The sequence below is a fragment of the Asterias amurensis genome, chromosome 15 (assembly GCF_032118995.1).
Source record: "Asterias amurensis chromosome 15, ASM3211899v1".
Classification (NCBI taxonomy): domain Eukaryota; kingdom Metazoa; phylum Echinodermata; class Asteroidea; order Forcipulatida; family Asteriidae; genus Asterias; species Asterias amurensis.
Genome location: NC_092662.1, coordinates 3,183,840 through 3,205,141, shown reverse-complemented (window position 1 = coordinate 3,205,141; position 21,302 = coordinate 3,183,840). Strand labels below are relative to the sequence as shown.

The 21,302-nt window shown below is 38.5% G+C and overlaps 4 protein-coding genes across 6 annotated transcripts; 2 read left to right on the top strand and 2 right to left on the bottom strand.

Annotated features, from left to right (window-relative positions):
* Positions 1–420: 420 nt before the first annotated feature.
* Positions 421–4,077, top strand: LOC139948039 (uncharacterized). 2 transcript variants are annotated; one of them, XM_071946033.1, is made up of 3 exons: positions 421–525; positions 1,849–2,460; positions 3,090–4,077. In XM_071946033.1, exons 1-3 carry the CDS (start codon positions 443–445, stop codon positions 3,190–3,192), a joined length of 798 nt encoding a protein of 265 aa, XP_071802134.1. In that variant the 5' UTR covers positions 421–442; the 3' UTR covers positions 3,193–4,077. The 2 variants fall into 2 exon arrangements, with proteins under 2 accessions (XP_071802134.1, XP_071802135.1); XM_071946034.1 differs by having other exon boundaries at positions 438–525; positions 1,845–2,460.
* On the bottom strand, positions 3,448–7,228 carry LOC139948041 (U6 snRNA-associated Sm-like protein LSm2). Its single transcript, XM_071946037.1, has 4 exons — positions 7,103–7,228; positions 6,409–6,476; positions 5,454–5,544; positions 3,448–4,964 (listed from the first exon to the last, which is right to left on the bottom strand). The coding sequence occupies exons 1-4, from the start codon at positions 7,103–7,105 to the stop codon at positions 4,839–4,841; spliced, it is 288 nt and encodes a 95-aa protein (XP_071802138.1). The 5' UTR covers positions 7,106–7,228; the 3' UTR covers positions 3,448–4,838.
* A 268-nt stretch (positions 7,229–7,496) lies between these two features.
* LOC139948040 (proteasome subunit beta type-1-like) lies at positions 7,497–12,060 on the top strand. Its single transcript, XM_071946036.1, has 6 exons — positions 7,497–7,695; positions 8,527–8,634; positions 8,894–8,975; positions 9,855–9,984; positions 10,826–10,932; positions 11,482–12,060. The coding sequence occupies exons 1-6, from the start codon at positions 7,610–7,612 to the stop codon at positions 11,665–11,667; spliced, it is 699 nt and encodes a 232-aa protein (XP_071802137.1). The 5' UTR covers positions 7,497–7,609; the 3' UTR covers positions 11,668–12,060.
* Positions 12,061–15,418: 3,358 nt separating this feature from the next.
* Positions 15,419–21,260, bottom strand: LOC139947960 (transcriptional adapter 1-like). 2 transcript variants are annotated; one of them, XM_071945850.1, is made up of 9 exons: positions 21,152–21,260; positions 20,368–20,404; positions 20,075–20,129; positions 19,718–19,786; positions 19,292–19,407; positions 18,665–18,865; positions 18,079–18,227; positions 17,418–17,577; positions 15,419–16,919 (listed from the first exon to the last, which is right to left on the bottom strand). In XM_071945850.1, the coding sequence occupies exons 1-9, from the start codon at positions 21,214–21,216 to the stop codon at positions 16,764–16,766; spliced, it is 1,008 nt and encodes a 335-aa protein (XP_071801951.1). In that variant the 5' UTR covers positions 21,217–21,260; the 3' UTR covers positions 15,419–16,763. The 2 variants fall into 2 exon arrangements, with proteins under 2 accessions (XP_071801951.1, XP_071801952.1); XM_071945851.1 differs by having other exon boundaries at positions 15,421–16,919; positions 19,292–19,404.
* Positions 21,261–21,302: the final 42 nt, after the last annotated feature.

Below are 21,302 nucleotides of genomic sequence, written 5' to 3'. Positions count from 1 at the left end.
ATTTTGATGAAGTTCCGGCCACACAATTAATGTGCCATGATTCTTATTTGTAATCATATTTTGAATTGCCAATTTTTTATATAGTCGAGTTTCAATTGAAAGGAACGAAGCTAACTTGAGATGTTTTAAAGTTGAAAGTGTAGACTTTGTAGACCTATTAGACATCTTTCGCAGATTGTAATGGCCACTGAATTAATCGGCAAATGACAATGACAATACACCAAAACAATTAATACATTGTAGTTATAGACGTGGGAGGAAAACTTTGAAAAGGGACACCCACTTAATATAGCAGTCGCTAGGGACTGGAACCCAAGTCCACATGCAAGGGAATCGAACCGGAGTTTCCAACAGGCTACGTCATCAGCCAACCTGATTGGCATATAACTGCCAACAGGTGGCGTCTTTCAGAAATGCGCCATTGCTTGTTTTGGATTTCTGCATGTGCGTGTGTGTATACAGGAAACCAGCCTGCCTAAACAGTAACAGTAACACCACTGTCACAAGTTGTGGAAGCACAGACACGTAAGTTTACCCTGAAATATGCAATGGTGCTAATTAAATGGGACTTTTTTCCAACCCGGAATTATATATGTTGTAACTGAATGACTGTATTATGCATTTTTAGGCATTTATATTCTAGTTGTTGACGCTACGTCCCTGACGTGACGGGAACGGCCAGTTTATTGCTGCTCCATCCATGCTGACGTCTAACGACTGAGCATGCTGAGTGCAATATACTATAGTTTTGCATGTCATTGCATGTGTGTGTGTGTGTATTATTTGTAGTGAAGGCTATTATTTAAACACACATGTATAAAACACACGTATAAATACTATAATTATATCTATGCCTAGACCCAGTAACTGGGGCGCTGTACTCCTTTTAAACAATTTTTGACTTCATCTGTCGTACTAGCTAGTACGACAGACCAAGTCAAAAATTGTTTAAAAGGAGTACAGCGCCCCAGTTACTGGGTCTAATCTATGCCCTAATGCTCGAATATCCAACATGCATGGATAATAAATTGGTAATGAGAAACCTTTCTTCACCACTACTCCTACCTAGAACTATTTCGGTTTCGTCCGGCTATCGTCTCCCATAACGGGAGACGATAGCCGGACGAAACCGAAATCTCCGGGAGACGATAGCCGGACGAAACCGAAATAGTTCTAGGAGTACTTCACCACTACCCCACTACTCCACTAACGCACTGGGCCGCCTTTAGTTAGGAAGTTTAGACTGTAAAGCCTACTTCTCTAGAATAGAATTTAGAACTCTGTCACTGGCAAGGAATATGTTTATATTGGAGGTTCAAATTCAATATAGACTCTATATTAGAGTGCGTTCGTTTAGCTTCCCTGGGCCTGGGTCGACCCCGGTGTGTGGCGGTTTTTTTTTCCAGGACGAACGTGGGTAATTATCTGTACACGTTTGTCCTTGGGAAAAAAAACACGCCACACACCAGGGTCGACCCGGGGAAGCTAAACGAACGCACCCATATAGTCTCCACATGGAGGTGCTTAGTGCAACTTGTAAGTCTAATCATCATGGACATGGTGTCATGAGTCATGGAGATTGTGCAGTACTTCGCCAGAACCAAAACCCATGGTGTGTTTACATACTCTCCATTATATCCAATTATTGGGGCTCTTTACTAATTTTTAAAATAATATTTACAAAAAAAATTACATTATTTTCGGAGTCTGAAAGATCAAGTATGTCAAAATTGTTTTAAATTAGCACAAAACCCCCCAGGGTCTAAAAATCTCCCCTGCATTTGGTATATGACTGCAAAAATATATTATCATTTGTAAATAATTCATAACTCATTTTTTTGAAGGTAGGCCTACTGATGATAAAGCCAAGATGACTTCACCATTGTTAGCATTGCAAAGACGTTCCGCAGTATTTGTCTTTCGCTCAAGTCATATCCTGCAGCAGAAGATTCCAATCGGATTGCAGCCATGTGACAGAGTGAATCTGAAATGTCTCGCCACTTCATTTTCTCTAAAAAAGCAGAACGCAGGAAGAATCAGGTCTCTGCTTTCAAACCAACGGCCAGTAACAACTTTCCTTGGAACACCATTGATTACTCCGACATGGATGAAAAGGGTGCATTGCCGATCAACTTTAATGACCCAAACCACATCACACCTAACTCCGTTAACCAATCACGTTAGTTGTTTGCACACAGGACCTTCAACTCTATCAGAAAATCAAAAAAATTCTAACGAGGAGTTGAAGTCCTCCGAGGGTGAGAAAACACCCCTGGGAAAATTACCAGCCTCGGACAAATTCCAGCTTGTCTTTACATGCAAAGTATGTGAGACAAGGTCCTCGAAGACGATCTCCAGAGTGGGGTATGAGAAAGGAGTGGTGATCGTCAAATGCCCGGGATGCAGTAAGAATCATCTCATCGCTGATAATTTAGGGTGGTTTGCTGACGCGGGCGGAAGGTAATGATTGATTTATATTTTTGTTTGTCTTGGAATCTTGGAATTCGATATAATTTGGGTTGGCTTGCACTCAACATGGTCTCTGTTTTTAAGGCATCTGTTCAACTTTTTGTTTAACACTTACACCGTTCTGTTCAAGCACTGTATACTCGGTACTTTCCGGTGATTTGCGAAAAAAATCAGGTAGCAGTTGAACCCAAAGGAATATGCCAGGTGAATTTTTGCTCACAGAACACCAGAAATTATACAGAGTATAGTGCTCGTAAGATTAAGCTCTTATTTTTACCCTTCTTTTGGGGGGTTTGAATGGTGCAAAATGCTCAATCACTTTTAGCAGAACACACAAAATCAAACCACTGCTGTTTCCAGGCCTGTATGATTCGTTTTTGAAAGGGCAAGGGCACCAAGGTATTTTCTCCTCGGTAAAGGGCACTCAATGAGGAAATTGTAAATTCTACAAGAGCTGTTCACAGGCACCAAGGCAATGACCAGGGGGCGCGGTGGCAATCACGTTTGTAGCCTTTGTGAAGTGTCAGGCCTGTGTTTCAATTGTTTTTGCCTATTTTGTTTTCTTAAAGGAATATTGAAGACTGCTATTAAATTTTGTTGTCTGTTTTGTTTTCTTAAAGGAATATTGAAGAGATTTTGGCTGCAAAGGGAGAAGCTGTCCAGAGGACAACAGATGAAGATGACATCTTGGAACTGGCACAACTAGAAAGTGATAAGAGCTAATGAATGGTACATGAATTATGTTTATTGTACAGAACATGTACTATTATTAACCATTCCCATCAGGGCCCAATTTCATAGAGGTGCTCAAGCACAAAAAGTAACTAAGCACAACAAAGTTATGCTTAGCAGACTAAGGTTATCAGCCCAAATACCATGCCACATATACAATCTGTGGATGATATCCTGCCTATTAATTTTTGCTTAGCAGAAAAAGGTTTTAAGACAATACTTTTTGCTTAAACGTTTCTATGAAATTGGATAGGTTTCAAACAAAACTTTTGCGATTAGGACTTCTCAAGACTGTTTAATTGAATTCCCCTGTCTAAGTAGTGTAGGAAAACGTCACATGCAGGGCTAAGCTTTTGTATTGCAACTGAGAAAATCATGTTTTAAGTTTTCATTTCCATCTAAGCGAGTCATTGTACCAGACATTAAAATCTAAACTGCAAACTGCTTCTTTAGAATAATTCGCACAAGATTTTTGACTTAACATTCAGTTTCCAGTTTCCATTGATTGTCAATTCATTTTATGATATCAAACCAGAAAAAAAATGATGACACAACAAGGACAAATTTAACCAAAGCTCTGGAAGTATGTGAAAGTGGTCTTTATTTCATACAAATCAAACCTGTAATTGATAACTTAATTTCACACATGGCAAAGGAAAATACCTTTAAATAACAAATGTCCTTTTCAAAACCAGGTTTAAATAAATGTACTTGGGTATTGTTAGTATAGTACAACAGGAATGTGCCTAGAACTACAAGGTCATGGCCATGATGCATGATCAAAAGTCCCCATGGTGTACAATTTTCTTTCAGAAACTTGAAAGGTCAATTAAATATTCATCAGCGAAAACTACATAATAAAAATAGGTGAACTTATGTATATTTTTAAAGGTATTTGTGATTGTGTTATTATGTGTGTCCTTCAGTCTGTCCAAAAACCTCCCACAATTTAACATTGGCTTTGAAGAACATTGCAAAAGGTCACTTTGCTTTTAACAGAACTGCTGACTGATGAACTAACAACAATATCTAACCAGGGGTCGATTTCACAAAGAGTTAGTAGGACTAGTCCTAACTTATGACTAGTCCTAGGAGATATACAAATTGCATGGATAGTCCTAAGTTAGGACGAGTAACTGGTCCTAATTCGATATAAGACTAGTCCTTACTCTTTGTGAAATCCACCCCTGGCCCCAATTGCATGTGCTGCTTCTAATGATGATTTCTTCGCTTGCCACACCCTGTAATGTGCACATTCCAAAGGGGTCTCAGCAGGGCATAAGTGCTGAAGTCTGTGGTAAGCAGTGAACAGTGTCATGAAATTGTGCCCTGTACATAGAATCAGGCAGAGGTGTGTCTTTTGGACACCCTGTCATTTACATATAAAAATTATAAAATGTAATTTTTGACACCCAGTTTTTAAGTTTCCAGAAAATTTTGAAACCCTTTCACCAAATCCTGGCTAACCACAAAAGCATGAGCGCTGTACTTCACTCACGCCTGTCAACTATGGACTGAAGGTTTATCTTGACATCCTTCACATGATTTTTTTTTTAACCCCGACATGAAGTCGATCCAACAAATTAGTTTACAAAAAAGTCTCATAATATGTACAAAGATGATGGCGTTAGCCACTGCTACTGTTTACTCTGTGCCGCTTCTTTCCTGGCTGCATCTTGAAGAAGCTGTGTGTCACACTCATCTGCCGGCAGTTGCACATACCTCACTACTGAACCTCTGATGAAGCAATTCTTAACCGATAGCTGTGGAATAAAAGTCCGAGAGGAAAAAAATTGTATTAATGGCCGAGGGCTTTAGAGCATCAAAGTTATGTTTCGATAGTTCAGTCATCAGGGGTTAGGGTTCGAATCCATGTAATGACACTTCATTATAATTGCTTCTTTTCACCCAGGGGTATAAATGGGTATCTCTTGAGGGTAGAAATTGATATTGTTTTGAAAATTCCTTTAGAGCGCCGTGGCAGCCCGGTGCCGTTTACTCCCCAGGGAGCTGAGAAGGATTACAGGAATTTTGTTGGCCCAACGACCAGGGCAAACAGTCATTGACAAGTTATTGTTAAATGCTTTTTTTAAGACCTTCAGCAATTATTATGTAGTAAATTTCTCTTCGAGGAACTCTCAAAGTGAACATTTCTCAGTCATCCCCACTTTTTTCTTTAGAATGAGAACTTCGTCAATCAAAGTGCAAAGTTGTCGCATTTCAAATTCCTAATTGAGACTGGCTCCACCTACCATGTGTGGATATTTTTCGGGATCGGTCACGCTGATGTCTGAGAGTTTGATGTTGAGAAACTGGTCCACGGAGTGTAACGTTCCACAGATGCTAGTGATGGATAAAACCACAACAAAACTTTAGTAAGAGGTTTCAGAGACACAAATTTATTAGTATTATTGATGTTTTCACCAAAATTGACCTTATCTAGCCAGTTGATAATTGTTGAATTTCTTGCGTGACAAATCATCCAGTGTTAGACAGTAATGTGTAATCCACGTAAAAGAAACCAGTGGGCACTTCTTGTAAGTTAAAGGGTTTGCCTTGGTGTTCCTGGTTTGATTGTCTGCATAAATTGCATAACATCACCCTTTATATCATTATCTAGTGCTTTAAAGGAACACGTTGCCTTTGATCGGACGAGTTGGTCTATTAAAAGCGTTTGAAACCGTTTATTATGAAATGCATATGGTTAGAAAGATGTTTTAAAAGTAGAATATATAATAATCCACACAAGTATCATTCGAAATTGCACGGTTTTTCTTTTACTTTGTGAACTATCATGGTCGGCCATTTATGGGAGTCAAAATTTTGACTCGCATAAATGGCCGACCGTGGAAGTCGACAGGGTAAAAAGAAAACCACGCAATTTCGAGGCATATTTGTGTAGATCATTGTATTCTACTTTTACAATATCTTTCTAACCATATACATTTTACAACAAACGGTTACAGGACGCTTTTTTAAAGACCAACTCGACCGATCCAAGGCAACGTGTTCCTTTAAAGAACAGCTGACGTATACATTGTACTTCAAAATGTAAATTTGCATACCTTGCAGGAAAAAGTACCAATCACTTTGATACATCCTAGCATGCCTAGGGTTGCAATAAAGCCTTTTATAAGAACCCGCGTTATTATTATTATAATAACAAACTACAAATAACTGTGAGATAAATATTCCTTTATTTTATACCTGAGATCATTTTTCAACTCGACTACTACGTCTTTGCCCACCAGAGATTTGAAGAATGAATAGAAGAGCTGTTGGATGAACACAAAGAAAATTCATGCAAATTTGATTTACATGTTAATTGAAACAATCAAAAACAATTTTGACAACTGACATACAACAGTAAAACACGTTCAATCTTGCATAATTCATAACCCATACCTTTTATTTATAATGTATTCCTGATTTATAAAATAGATTCTCTAGAGCTTAGCCTGTAAATGTTAGCTTGGTTGGTGGGACATTTTTACATTTTTGTTTTCCATAAAAAATACATATTTGTTTTACAATAAAAGAAAATAAAGTAATTTTGGAAAGATATCCGACCTTATTTGCCTAGGCCCTAGGCTAGGTGTCTATTCTTTGAAAAAAAGGGTGAATAATGTTAAGGTAATTATTTACTAGTTGTAACCAAAAATATGTTGTTAAATTCATTCATATTACTATCATAAATCATAGTTTTAAGTTCTTTTTTAGATTTGACAAATTTTGAATTGCGCCCTCTGTCATCAGTAAATGTCAAAACATGCCAAAATATACACAACGCATGCTGCCCGCCCGTCCCGTCCCGTCAAAGTAAACCTTTGATTACATGTTTATTTGATACAAAATCAAATAAAGTAAAACAGCACAAATGAATAGCATTAAGTGTAATTACCATTTTGGTGACTTGTTTGGTCTACTTTTGCTCCAGTCAATGTATACCGTAGAAAACAAACGTAATATTGTTCATAAGAACCGCTCTCACTTCATTGTGCGTGCGAGTATCGGTGCAACCTTTGACCTTGAAAATTAGTGTAATACGTGTTTGTTAACTTATTTGTGAATAATTTATAAAATAACAATCGTTTTTCTATAGTTTTAAAACAAGACTATGATTATTTAAATTAGATTTGTTTGAAAAGTGTTATATATCATATTTTTTAAGCGATTTCTATTAAAGTAAAGACATTTAAACTGAGTGAGCCTACTCTTATTGTTGTATGAAACCTGTACGTAACAATAGTGTTATTCGTGAAATTGATGGTGGTAACCAGACTATTACTTGACAACTGCAAAGTCACACTGTAATGCAAGATTGATCAACTCAACTAAACAGTGGAACGGGGGAAACGTTAAACAATTTTGATAATTTCAAGTGTTTCGTCGTTAGCTTTTCAAAACCATGGAGCTAGCAATGGATCCTGCACCACACGCATCTTTGGGGAACCCTCAGCAGCGATATTTCAGCCCATACTCCATGAACGGAGGGTAAGAAATCGGATAGTGTAGAAAACATGATTTATTTTATGAGTGGAACTGCCCTCAACACAAGAGGGCGCTGTTTGATTGTTGGTTAGTATAAAAACAATGGTAGATAGAATGAGTAAAAACTCCCTACCTCCATGGTAAAAACTAATACAAAAATAATATGTCTTTATTTAGGGAATAGTGTGGGGAGCCTGTGTCAATTACAGTCACACAGGGAAATGGGAAATTAACATGCGCTGAAAAAGTTTGATTCTATTTATAAAGAAAAGAGGGCGCTATATTTCTAGCCCTATCTTATATGTATGTATCGATCATTATCGTCAGTCAGACTCAGTCAGATACTTCGATAAGAAGAATTGTGTACTTACGAAAGAGAGAGAATCGTTGGAGGGACAGAACCTGCCCACGTTGGTTGCTGACCACTGTTAAATAATGGACAGCAGAGCCAAAGGATGGATAGAATTTATGTGGCGGCATGGTTTTGACTATTTTGTGAAAATACTGTGGCTGTTTTTGTTGTTTTCTTAGCAAGCCACACTGTATTCTCCTGAATGTTTCACTGATTACTTTTAATATAATATTGTATCTTTCTTGACAATTCTGCTTATTAATAATAAAATCAGCGTTCTGTTGACAAAAAAAAACAATCTATAACCTCAGTAACTACCTTAGTTTAAGAGGCATAATTATTATCTAAATAAGATATAACTTTGATTATTTGACATAGTTTCACTCGTTCATTACCACTTGATTTGTTTACCAAAAAGTACTTCTGCCTTCCGTACAGATTGCCAACGAGTACAATGTTATTTATTTCTTTAACTGAAACAGGACTGTCTTGGCTGTTTCTGGTGATGATTTTGCTGTCATCGCTTCCGACACAAGATTGAGTGAAGGATTCTCCATTCACAGTAGGGATCTCCCTAAAACCTATAATTTGTAAGTAGCCAATAATGATCATGCATTGATTATTTTTCAATCCTTGCTCCCTAGGTTGACTTGCCTACAGGTGACCTCAATCCTACAATGTCCAAAATCTAAGGAATTTGGGGGGGGGGGGGTAAGGAGTTTACTTATGATCTTAATCGAACAATATTTTAAAAAGAATTGGGTGTGACCAACTTATGGTGTAATAGTTTAATGAAGTCTTCCAATTAATTTTACTTTGACTGATTTGAAAGGTTCTTCCTTTTTGCAGAACTGACTCCACTGTTTTAGCAAGTTGTGGTTTTCATGGAGATGTGCTGACATTGTCTAAAGTTCTGGAGGCCAGACTTAAGGTATGAGTTCGACCCTGTGAAGGCCGTAATCTAATTGATGGCATAGCAATAGCTACACCGGTTGCTAAGGCTGTTGCTATAGCTGTTACTCTTTACCTAGTAAATTGTTATGGTCGCTATTTTTGTTCAGTTTTTACTAATTACCAGTCTATGGCCCTACCTTTAAGTAGCTCTTTGCAATTGTGCCCTGGCCACAGGATGACACACAGGCGTGATACTTCACAGAGCCAATGAAGGCGATTACCTCCATGCCCCCTGGTTGCCTTGGTGCCCTTGACATACTACAGTAGAAAATTACAATTTCCTCATTGGGTGCCCTGATCGGCAGCAAATTGTGCCACAGCACCTTGTAAAACATAACATGGTGCTATAAAAAGGATAAGGTCTCAAAATTCAAACGTAGTCCCACATCTTGCAGGAAATACTGTGTGTTACAGCGCCAGAAGCGTCACTGATAGACGGACACGCGCGCCATGTAAGAAGCAACTATTGTTATTATTTTTACCAAGGAGAAAATGCCTTGGTGCCCTTGCCCTTTCAAAAACAAAGCATAACGGCCTGGGCCCAATTTTACAGAGCTGCTAAGCACAAAAATTTGCTTAGCATGAAATTTTTTGCCTTGATATTAACAGAATTACCAACCAAATTTCAAAGTGATTTTCAGGATAAGCAAACAACAGCTGAATACCTGTAACAAGCAATATGCAGCAAATATAAATTTGGTGTGTAATCCTTTTTTATCAAGGAAGAAATTTCATGCTAAGCAAATTTTTGTGCTAAGCAGCTCTATGAAATTGGGCCCTGGACACCTCATGCTGGTGGAGACCAAAAAACAATAATTTTTTTTTTGTAAATTATGGTGTTTTTTCCTTCCTGTAGATGTATGAGCATGACAACCACAAGAAGATGAGCTGTAAGGCCATAGCCTCTATGCTTTCATCCATCCTGTACTACAGACGCTTCTTCCCTTACTACACTTACAATGTCCTGGCCGGTCTGGACGAGGAAGGTTAGTACATCAAAGTGACAGTTGGATGACTCCATAAAGCCCGGTTTGTACTTCCTGCGAATGCGAAGCTAATTTGACGTGATTTTGACGTCACAACCCTCCTTTCGCAGCGATTTTCGCAAGTATGTTGAGCAAAGTTGAACTGCTGCGAATAATTAGTTGCGAGTTTGTGACGTCAACATTCGTATCGCAGGAAGTATGAACCAGGCTTTAACCTTTTTTGAGATATGGTGGACACTATAGGAGTGCTCTGTAGGATGTGGGTGTATTGACCCCTTGCACGGACATCACACGCGGCAATGCGCACTTCCTTGAATAACGCACAGTGACATTGCCCACCAATATGGCGGCTCCAAGATTATTCTGATGACGACGTCAGGTGAATGGCATCAATATGTACACATTTACCCAAACCAAATGGTGTTACAGTGATGTGTTGACCATCACAGTATAAAAAGTAAAAAAACTTCTGTTTCTGTGAAAATTTGTCAAGACTTTGCAATGTATATAAACACTTTGCTAAAAGCTAAAACATTCTTGATGGTACATGAAGATTGTCAATAGAGCAAGTTTATGCTCTATGGTCAGATGTCTTTCCAGATATCCTTATTTATTATTTCTTTGTATGCTTTCGTTTCAAATTTAAAACTGTCAATTGAGTTTTGTTTAATTTGCATGTGTACATCTCGGAGGAAAATGTGTCTAGTATGAACAATCCGTTCAAACTGATAAAACAATAGTGTTTCTGTCCTTACAAATTCTGTAATTAAAACCTTAAAAAGCTAACAAAAACTTGTTATCGAATACATAAATTGCATGTTCTTTGTGATTGCATTGATAGGTAAAGGTTGTGTGTACAGCTTTGATCCTGTTGGCTCATACGAGAGAGAAGTGTACAGGGCTGCTGGGTCATCCAGCTCACTCCTACAGCCCTTGCTAGACAACCAGGTAAACTTGGTCTAAAAGAAAAAAATAATAGGGATAAGAATTTTAAATTGGGAGTATTATCTTTACTCCCAGCTGATCAGCTGGAAGCTGGCCACATCGTGTTTGAGCCCCTGGCTTGAAAGGTTGGCTTAGGCAGCAAGCCACATCAACAGCCAGAGATCGACAGTGTTTGATTTTTTCTGAAGGGAAGAAAAACCGTTGGGCTTGAAGAATGAACCATTGTGGCATAGAAGAGAACCAACGCACAACTCTAATTACATATTGCCTCATCCGAGAGTCTGATTGTCAGAGCACAGCAATCAAATAAGTAGAAGCAAGTTCTTATAAGTCGCATTTTACAATAACTGTCACAATGCGCTTTACAATAGTGCCCTGGTCATTTGGCCAAAAACATAACTTTAATCATTCTCAGCTCCCTGGGGAGTATAAAACTTGGGCAACCTTAGCGCTCCAAATAAATAAGTCGTTTTAAGAGCCACACACGTTGCATTCTTGGACAGTTGTCAAAGTTATATTTCAAACAATTTGTTTCTCTTTCTTTTTTCCAAGATTGGAGGCAAGAATCAAGAAGGTTACGAAGCTCCTCCCCTCACCATTGAGAAGGCTGTTGCCTTAGTGAAGGATGTTTTCATCTCGGCCGCTGAGCGAGACATCTATACAGGAGACGGTATCATCGTGAATGTGATCACCAAGGATGGCGTGAGGGAAGAGCGCTTCCCACTCCGACGAGATTAATGATAAAAAGAGATTACTTGTTTTTTTGAAGATTGTTTTGTGACATGTTCTTGCAGAAGTGGAGGGAAAAGAAACACAGGACTCGGGGGAAAGTCTTAAGTGTACAGTGCTTTACACAAGCAGGTATAAGGGTAAAACCTAATAGTATTTGTTATCTAATGGAACCTGTTATATCTCATTGACACTATTCAGCCCCAAAACAACCAATCTAATAGCCCATTAGATATGACGTCGAGTCCAAACAGTGCCCTCACTGGGGTCAATGTTTTGTCCTCCAATTTTGCAAGAGCACATCACATTTGTAATTTGTAATGTTTCAAGTTGGTATTTCAGACCAAGGCCTTGCATAAGAAGTGTACTGGCCTTTTTTCAATGTTTGCACATGAGGACCAGTCGAAATTCACTCCAAGTGGTCCGACTGGCTAGTGCAGTGTTCACAGACATCCCTGTTTGATATTTGATTTATGGACTTGTGGCAAAGCGTGAGGACTAGTGGTTTAATAAGGTACCTGGGCCCAATTTCATGGCTCTGCATACCGCCGAATTCAGCGCTTACGTTCACAATTCCCCGCTTACATGTAAGTGTCGAATGTCTGCGAAAGCCTTTGTAAGCACGCACGCGCAGAAGCCAAAATTCGCTGCTAACCTGTGAAATATGCTTGCCGTATTAAAGTACAGCATTCCTTGCTTTCGATTTCATAAACGACGATTCTGTGCTTACGGTAAGCAGAGCCATGAAATTGGGCCCTGGTCTTGCTGGCTAGTTACCTATATAAACTAAAAGTAAATAAGTCTTATTAAGTTTGAATTATCTGGTAAAGGTACATCCCAAAATAAGCATTCAAAAAGAAAAACGTAACCATAAACGTAACTCAGACAATTGAGCGTCCTTTTCAATGGAATTTGTGTATGGTATGTATAATTTCTTTAAACTGACAGTTTATAAATAATTTTGACTTTGTTGAAGATAAAAATGAAAAATAGTGAGTTACCTGAAACGTTCATGGTATTCTGTCTACAAGGCATTCAAATATACCTGTACATCTTACTTGCACAAAGTTCTGGCTACTTCTGCTATAAAGCTGGAGTTTTTGTGATATTTTACCCAAAAATCACTCTTCATCTTATACTGAAACTTACTGACAAGACCCCAAGTCTTAGGGATTGTAATCATTTGTAAAAGCCATGTCAAAACAATCGGTTCTCACTTATATCAAAACAAGCTCATTGCATTTTCACATGGGCCACTGGTAATTGTTGGAGCTCAGTTTGTGTGAAGTGGGCGGGCGTGACTATATGGTGGGTGGAGTTATATCACATAAATAGGACTATGGTTCATTGTAGTGTTGTATGTTTCAACAACGCAGTAGTGTCACTTTTGGAACATTTAAAACAATTAAATGAGGTAAGATTAAAAATACATTTTTTTTTTGATGAGTTTGTGTATAAGTTGGTCAATCCCTAGCCCCCTCACCTGCTCTCTCTCGGCAGGAATCAACCCCCTTGAAAAACAGAACTCGCAATAAGCTCGCTCTAGAACCATAGAGCTAGAACAGTATCCCATTTGTCTCCATTGTTTATGATAACCAGCTGTTTTGGGGGGTTGTTCTTTATTCATAACAGTCACGAGGCTGTATCCGAATTGGTGGCTGCGGTCAGGGCTACGACTGTTGCTGAAGTTGTTACTGTCGGTGTTGCCAAAGACCTTTCCATTGTTGATAAAAAAACTGCGCGGAATGACATGTTGAATGTTAGTAAAACATTCAACATTTTCTGCAAACTTTCAATTATATAATATTAATACCTCAAATAAATGATTGGTTGTTTTATTTCCAACAAGTTTGACAATTTGTTACAAACAGTAGCTATCTGTTTTTGTTTTGCAGTTATGGCTTTCCATGGTTTCCCAACCTTTGGCAAAATAGGAAGTTCTATATTATTATGTACTCCAATGCATGATGAGCTGAAATCTAGCCGTAGCCTTATGTAGCTGTAGCCGCCAATTCTTTTTGAAGGGCGCCCGCCATTGGCGATATTTTTAACAGTTGGTCATTGGAGCGCGCGCACGCGCGGAAAACAATTTTGCCACGTGAAAATGTGTTCTGCAAAACTGATAACAAGGTTTCGTCAAAACTGCGTTCTTTTGGACATAGTTTCCTCACGTGTGGACATTCTTTTGGCACAACGTCTACTGAATGGGTTGTGGCGCATCTTGAACACAAAACCAGGTAAGACTTGGAGCCGAAAGGCGACAATAATTGCTATGAAATGCTATCCCGTTTGGTAGTAAAATGTTGCCCTACTGCGGCACCTGACTAGCTTCTGACACGCTGGACTCGCCGCTTCTGCTTGTTAATGTAAAACCCTGTATTACACACCCTTGGATTCCACACACATACACGCTTTCGAACGTGGTGGTAAGTTTCATAATAGGGTGTACATGTATTATGTTGGGGTCTGAAGCAGCCAAAACTGAGCCTTCATGCAGACTCAACATAAAAATTGTTGTCGTGAGTTGCCGGTATTTAGTGCGACCCCAATTCCAGGCCATCTCATTCTCAAGCCGTTTTCAGGAGTATTCATGTTTTAATTTACCAGGGGTCGATTTCACAAAGAGTTAGGACTAGTCCTAACTTTGAACTAGTCCTAGGAGATTTACAAATAGGAGATTTACAAATTGCATGGATAGTCCTAAGTTAGGACGAGTAACTGGTCCTAACTCGAGATAAGACTAGTCTTAACTCTTTGTGAAATCCACCCCAGGGTAGTTTGACATGACCACGTATCGATACATTGTTTACCGTATTTTTTGGAGGAGTACAAAACATTACAAACATGTGCGATGGTCGTACTATAATGGAGCACGGTCTATTTTACCTCCATGAATGGAGCTAATTATTTCGTCCAACTCGGCCAGTTAAAAAAAAACTTAAATTACATATTGTTTGCTGGAGTTGTTACTTACAGCTAGTGTAATAATATACGTGGGGATGTCCCGCGTATCATGCCACCACTTTTCCATCTTCTATTAAATAAATTGGTACTAGTATTACTCTAATGAGATATTCCTTCAGTGGTCGATTTCACAAAGAGTTAGGACTAGTCCTAACTTAGGACTAGTCCTAAGAGATATCAAAAACATACAGCTAGTCCTAAGTTAGCAAGATAAGACTAGTCCTAACTTTTGTGAAATCCACCCCCAGGTAACTTTAGTGAAAAGGAATAGGCTTGATGCGGAACTTCTAATATCAAGCGGCCACATTACTTCAAAGTGAAATGATTCTCAAAATGCAATATACTTTCGATAGATATTGTAGGCTCTTAACCAAACGTTTTTATTGTCATAGATGTTAAATTTGCATCGGGGATAAAGAATATTAATTTTGTTTTTTACCCATACACCGATGTGTGTTAGCACTGTATACTCAGTACTTTCCCGAGTCCTGTGAAAAAATATCACAGGCATGTTACTCGGGTGGGATTCGAACCCACGACCCTTGCAATTCTAGAGCAGTGTCTTACCAACTGCCTCTAGCTGCCGGGCAACCTCGGTAGTCTAGTTGGTAAGACACTGCTCTAGAATTGCAAGGGTCGTGGGTTCGAATCCCACCCGAGTAACATGCCTGTGATATTTTTTCACAGGACTCGGGAAAGTACTGAGTATACAGTGCTAACACACATCGGTGTATGGGTAAAAAACAAAAATTAATATGTTTTTATTGTCATTAATTTTAACGGTGACTACCAACAAATATTACTTTACAATTTCTTGCTTAGTAAAACTACCGAGGAAGATACCAGACTCAGATCGTACAATAATGCGAAAGTGTTTTTTGTTTTGTGTGGTGTTGGTAACCTTATTCTAGATATTAGCACAATTTTGATGTACTTTGTTTTTGTTAGTGCTCACCCAAGCACAAGTAGAAGCAAAACAAAATGTGCTCACCGGTCGGAATACTGGTTCCCAACCAAAATACCACAACACATATACTATCTGTGACCAACATCCTTCTACAGTGGACACTGTTGGTAATTACTCAAAATAATTATTGGCATAAAACTTTATTTTTGGTAACGAGTAATGGGGAGAAGTTGGTAGAACAAAACAGTGTGAGAAACGGCTCCCTCTGAAGTGGATAGTTTTCGAAAAAGAAGTAATTTTACACGAATTTGATTTCGAGACTTCAGATTCAGGATTTGAGTACTCGAAATCAAGCATCTGAACGCACACAACTTCGTGAGACAAGGGTGTTTTTTCTTTCATTATTATCTTGCATATTCGACGACCAATTGAGCTCAAATTTTCACAGGTTTGTTATTTTATGCATTCGTTGAGATACACCAAGTTAGAAGGCTGGTCTTTGATAATTACCAATAGTGTCTAGGGTCTTTGAAGAACTACTGTCTGCTTGAGCAGGCTGTGAAAATGGGACCGGATGACCACTCATCTAAACACAAATCCATTCATCCACGAACTGGAAGCGTTCATCTAATCGGTAGATTTCTTCTCTTTTTCTTCCTTCTTTTTGAATTTCATCGTAAACTTCAGATAACCATTACAAAAGTTTTTGTTCAAGTCCCCTTTTCCTTCTTATTTATATATATAAGGGGGTCAAATTAAAGTTAACAGTGGCATGGCTACAAACTCAATAAAAGCAAAAACACAAGTTTTATGCAATTTTTATTTGTTTGTAGTAACTTATTTTTTTATTGAATAACGATCTAAATAAGGATATGTTGAAGTAAACGTTAGTAAGACCCAATGATCAAATTCAGTTCTGTGATGCACTAATTTTTTGTAATACATAAAGTCCTCATGAATTTTTTTACATAGTTACAAGTATCAAACCTGATGACAAAATGGTGTAAACTGTAATTTTATTTTATACTCGTTCAGAGCTACTTTTTTTGTACATTTGAAACATTAAGGATCTGTACATTAACGTACATTCCTACTTTGGTCAGGGAGGTGGAAGGCAAGGTAAGATACCACTACGCCAACCAAACCACCTGTTCTATAAATAACAGCTATATAAGAATTACAAAAACTTCAACCCCTAATGTCAGTTCAGAAGTTAAGTTCACTGTCTCTGTGTTCATGAGACCATGAGTTCGCTTTCTTCTTGACGTAATCTCTGTCGATGCAACTCGTCTTGGTAAAGTTCATCATGATCAGGGTGCCACAGTCCTACTAGTGTCTGCTCAGTTGCTGTGCAGCTGACAGTGTGAGAGGCTAACACACTTCGGTGGACCTGTCAAGTAACGGACAAATTGATTTATCAATATCTAGGCATACATGTATGTGGTAACACAAAATGTATCTAACTCTGCTGAGAAATCCATTGATACACTAAGCAAAAAGTAGAAGTCTCTTGGTTTCCTTATCTACTTCAAGTTTTCATTTGTACAAGTTATTATATGTTTTCTGAGCAAAAGGCCGTATTGAATAACCCTTTTGCTGCTATGAAAGTCGCCATCTTGTAGAGCAAACCGTAAGCGCATCTAAACGCGTACATCAAAGAAGCACGCGGCACACAGCATTCTCAGTTTGATTTATATGGCACAATAAATGAAATGAAATACAGTACAGCCTGTCAGTTCATGTATTGTCTTAAAATAGTTTGGTGTGCATTTACCATTATTTCTGATGCTTGACTTTATAACAAATGACTGTGATTTTATTAATTGTGAAGTTTTTATTCATAAATAATTAAAAAACTGTGAACTTGATAAGAAAAGGGCTTGTTCACCTGTAAAGCATCCAATAGGTCATACAATGTGATGGGTTTCTTTGAAGGCGGGACACCAGACGTGGCTTGCTGCATAACAGCTGACTGTTCACTGGTTTCCGAGTCTGGTCTCTTGACAGTGTACTGGCCTGATGCTCCATCAATGTTTGGCGGGTTACAGCTTAGATGGATAGAAGATGGCAATGGTTATTTATGAAGTCCGCAGGTCAATCTGAATTTGTGTTGATGCTGGAAGTCTAATGTGCCAGACTTAATTTCTGAGGACTGCAACATCAGAATGAGGGGGGAATCCTGGTTACTGTATAAGCCTCTATCCTAACAAATGGCATTCTGGGTGGTATTGACCCATTTCACCTGATGTCATCATCAGAAAAATCTTCAATGCGCAATACTGGTGGGCAGTTTCACTGTGCGTTTTCATACATAACTCTATGCACACGTAAACCTAACTTGCCCACCAACATGGTGAGCGTGGCACCAGTCGCTGCGTGTGACGCGCGTGCAAGGGGTCAATACCACAGTGCAGTAAAATTTTTAGAAACTTGTGTAGGTTTACTAAAATCCCAAGCATGGGCAAACCTAATGATGACAGTGAGCCACCCTGACTAGGTGGTCTATTATACTTCTCATCCTGTTTTACCCAAAGGCAACTAATACGTACCTTTTGTCCAGGTGTATACGATCTCTTGATTGGCTTCGGAGCGCAGGTAGCTGCGCGACGATTCCCATACTGTGTTTATACTTTCCAGAGTGCAGGTTGTAGGCACTGCCGCGAGAGATGACTGCACTGATCACATTCTTCAGTACTTGCTGTTGGTAAAAAAAAAAAAGAAACTTCTTACTTTAATAGACCGGCACCATGTTTTTTGGCCATACTCCTGGCCTGGAATTTAATCCTTGAGAGGGCAAGGCCATTTTCATTTTTTCAAAGGGCACCTCTATTTCTTTGTTTTCTCTCCTGGTTGTACAGATTGCTGTTGTTGCTTTTATGGGTTGTTTTCTTTTATGTTTGTCTCCCTTGTTCTGTGTATTGCTTTTCTACAGGGGTCTCCAGGAAGAACAGTGTTTGACACTGATGAGCTACCCTGTATAAATAATCCTTAATCATAATTTCATTGGAAAAATTTCAATTCTATTGGAACTTTTGAAGGGGCACCAATGCCAAGACCAGGGCAACAGAGGCTGTGGCCTCTGTGGAAATTCCAGGACTGATGTTCAGTAAAAAATGGATCCATGGACTAACGTACCTGCACCGAGTGTGTGATCAAGGGAATTGTTGCGCCAGATACGTTGTCAATGCCCCACTCCCACGCAGTCACAAACACTCGGCCGTGCAGCATGGCAGCATCCGGTAAGAAGGAACTACGAGCGCAGAAGTCGAGTGATTCCTCAACCTGCATGGCTACAGCAGGAGCCTTCAACATTGGATCAGACGGCACAAAGCGATTCTGTAAAAATTTAGATAATTTTGTTTAATTTTGTATACATTTGTATTACATTTAGATAGATTTCTTACTTAGGATTTTAAACTATGCATGGTGGAAGTACAGTATAACTAGACGAGGTTTGTGGTAGCACCATTTGGATATCTCCTTTGAGTCGTGTTGTTTCCGGGAAAAAAAAAGGTGGTTGTAAACTAAATCCTTTGATCAGTAAGCTCTGATCGTCTTTAGAATTGATTCTCCTGTAGACAATCATCAGACCAGTCATCAGACGTTGCGTTGTAAACCACCGGTTCTCAAAAGAGATGGTGCTACCGCAAACCTCACCTAATAGATTACATATGTAACATCTTGACTTTTTAATGAAAACATCAACTTTGATGAAATTTTGAGAAGAAGTTTTAAAAATTCCTTTCGAGAAGAAGCTCCTACCTCAAATGTTGGCCTGACGATGACTTTCTTCTTCTTGGGTGGTTTGCTCTTTTTGTTTGCCTTATCTCCTGATTTGCCGCTAGAACTGTTACTGCTCTTATTCTTTGAGGATTCTGCTTTAGAAGAAAAGAAAAAAGAGAATTAGGACTTAAGGTGCTAAGTGTCTAGAAAAGGACTTTATCTGACTATAAAACTCTTCTTTTAAGTTCAATATTAACTAGATTTTCACAAGTTGTTAGTTCTTTAAAATTAGATTGGAATGAATGTAACGTATGAGTGAAAATGTTCTTGTCGTTGTCATCCAGAAACACTTTCACTTTTGTTTCCAAATGCTTGAAAGATTTAGCTATGGTATTATAATTTCAAGTACAAGACTTAAGTCTGAAGAATCTTGAACTACACATTTCAACTTTAGACATAACTTACCTGATGATTCTGCACTGAGAATCTGACATTTGGTCAGCACGGTGACGAGGAACTCATTGTGAAGATGAACTGCGGGGAAATTGTTTTGATATCAAGAGTTAGCACAAACATGTATTGGTGTTGGTGAATTTTAACCTAACCCTAACTGTTATGGCCAAACTTTGAGAACTTTGTTATGTCTATTGGGGTGCTGTTGGAGTTAAGTGGTAACGAGCGTTCTCAAACAAAGTGGTTTCGCTTCATAGATTTTGAAACTTATGTGCTCATTTCGTCGCCAAGATTCTGGATTTGCAGCACGGCATTGTGCTTATCTTTGATAGGATCTCACTCTCCCGAATCCTTCGATTTGAAACTTACTGTTTTCGTCATTTAAGAGTCGCCTGGCCTCCATATCAAATTCATCTTTTGTTATCTGGAGAAAAACAAAACAAGTACTTTATAAGTTGTTATTTAGTGTTTAAGTTAGTGATCTCTACCAGTTCTGACCTGTCAAACAACTATAAAGACAACATCTTGTTTTACAGAAATGGGTAGTACATAATGCATTAACTTCAAAATTCTATCTGGAAATAAATATTTGTCATTGGGTGGCTTGCTTTTTAGTCCCTTTTGCATAATCTTTGACTTTGACAGATCAATATTCAACATACCTTTTGTCTGTACCATAACTTCATGTTTGCCCAGTACCTGTGTCAAAGACAAGTTGACATAGAAAAACTATTATTTCTTTCAAAATTGCAAAACTCACAATCACAATTACTGAATCACAATTTTTTGACATATATGCAATTCACTCAATCATGTTAAATCAACTGTTTGTCAAGATCTGCTGAGAGAGGTTGGCTGTTGGGTCGTTGGTTTGGCGTTTATATCCTTTTGTTGGAGCTTTGCCTTTGCATAGATCACTTATTGGGAAGATCAATTAAACCAACAAAATAAAATAAAACAAAACCAATGTTTTTGTATTTCGTATCGTAGTTGTAATGATCTTTCAAGTATATTCAATCAACAGTCAATGGATCATCATAAATTGTCTTGTCTTGTCTTTACTGCACAAACCGCCGCCACTGGGCTATTATAACCGTGCAGACCCTATACAATTGTTAATGCTGGATATTAAAAGATCGGACTAAATATTTCCAATACTAATAGAGGAGTTTAAAAGTAAAAACAACAAATTTACTTATAAATGTCAATAAAAACGTATATTATTCATAAAAATCATCAAAACAGTGACAAATCCGATCCTTGTCGTGGAGGGCGTCCTACTTCACACCTGCCAAACTACACTGGTCCAAACTACACACATTGCATAGCAAAAACAGGTCATTTTTGTATTTTGTTTTAAACAGGCCTTATTTGCACACTTTAATCATCTGGAACAAAGGAACATGTTGAACAACCACACATGATTATGATGATCTGAAGACTTACTGCTTGATTTCGTCTCCAAGGCAGTCAGCCAGCGACTTCTTGGCAGTCTTTAGGTCGTTCATCATCGTTGTCTTTACTTTTGGCAGTTTCTATCAAACTGTCATTTACTGACCTCTTGAGGGCGTCCTGTATCTTCACGTGCGTGGGCGCT

What these genes read in the sequence shown, in the direction of transcription:
- LOC139948039 (XM_071946033.1), top strand. Translation starts at nt 443, where the DNA reads ATGTGCGTGTGTGTATACAGGAAACCAGCCTGCCTAAACAGTAACAGT. An exon ending in AGTTGTGGAAGCACAGACAC is followed by an intron (nt 526 to 1,848) that starts GTAAGTTTACCC and finishes TTTTGAAGGTAG; the next exon opens with GCCTACTGATGATAAAGCCA. An exon ending in TTTGCTGACGCGGGCGGAAG is followed by an intron (nt 2,461 to 3,089) that starts GTAATGATTGAT and finishes GTTTTCTTAAAG; the next exon opens with GAATATTGAAGAGATTTTGG.
- LOC139948041 (XM_071946037.1), bottom strand. An exon ending in GAGTTGAAAAATGATCTCAG is followed by an intron (nt 5,545 to 6,408) that starts GTATAAAATAAA and finishes ATCCATCACTAG; the next exon opens with CATCTGTGGAACGTTACACT. An exon ending in CCGAAAAATATCCACACATG is followed by an intron (nt 4,965 to 5,453) that starts GTAGGTGGAGCC and finishes TTTATTCCACAG; the next exon opens with CTATCGGTTAAGAATTGCTT.
- LOC139948040 (XM_071946036.1), top strand. Translation starts at nt 7,610, where the DNA reads ATGGAGCTAGCAATGGATCCTGCACCACACGCATCTTTGGGGAACCCT. An exon ending in CTCCCTAAAACCTATAATTT is followed by an intron (nt 8,635 to 8,893) that starts GTAAGTAGCCAA and finishes TCCTTTTTGCAG; the next exon opens with AACTGACTCCACTGTTTTAG. An exon ending in GGCCGGTCTGGACGAGGAAG is followed by an intron (nt 9,985 to 10,825) that starts GTTAGTACATCA and finishes TTGCATTGATAG; the next exon opens with GTAAAGGTTGTGTGTACAGC.
- LOC139947960 (XM_071945850.1), bottom strand. Translation starts at nt 21,216, where the DNA reads ATGATGAACGACCTAAAGACTGCCAAGAAGTCGCTGGCTGACTGCCTT. An exon ending in CTTGGAGACGAAATCAAGCA is followed by an intron (nt 20,405 to 21,151) that starts GTAAGTCTTCAG and finishes TCTTTGACACAG; the next exon opens with GTACTGGGCAAACATGAAGT. An exon ending in TGATCACACACTCGGTGCAG is followed by an intron (nt 18,228 to 18,664) that starts GTACGTTAGTCC and finishes TTTTACCAACAG; the next exon opens with CAAGTACTGAAGAATGTGAT.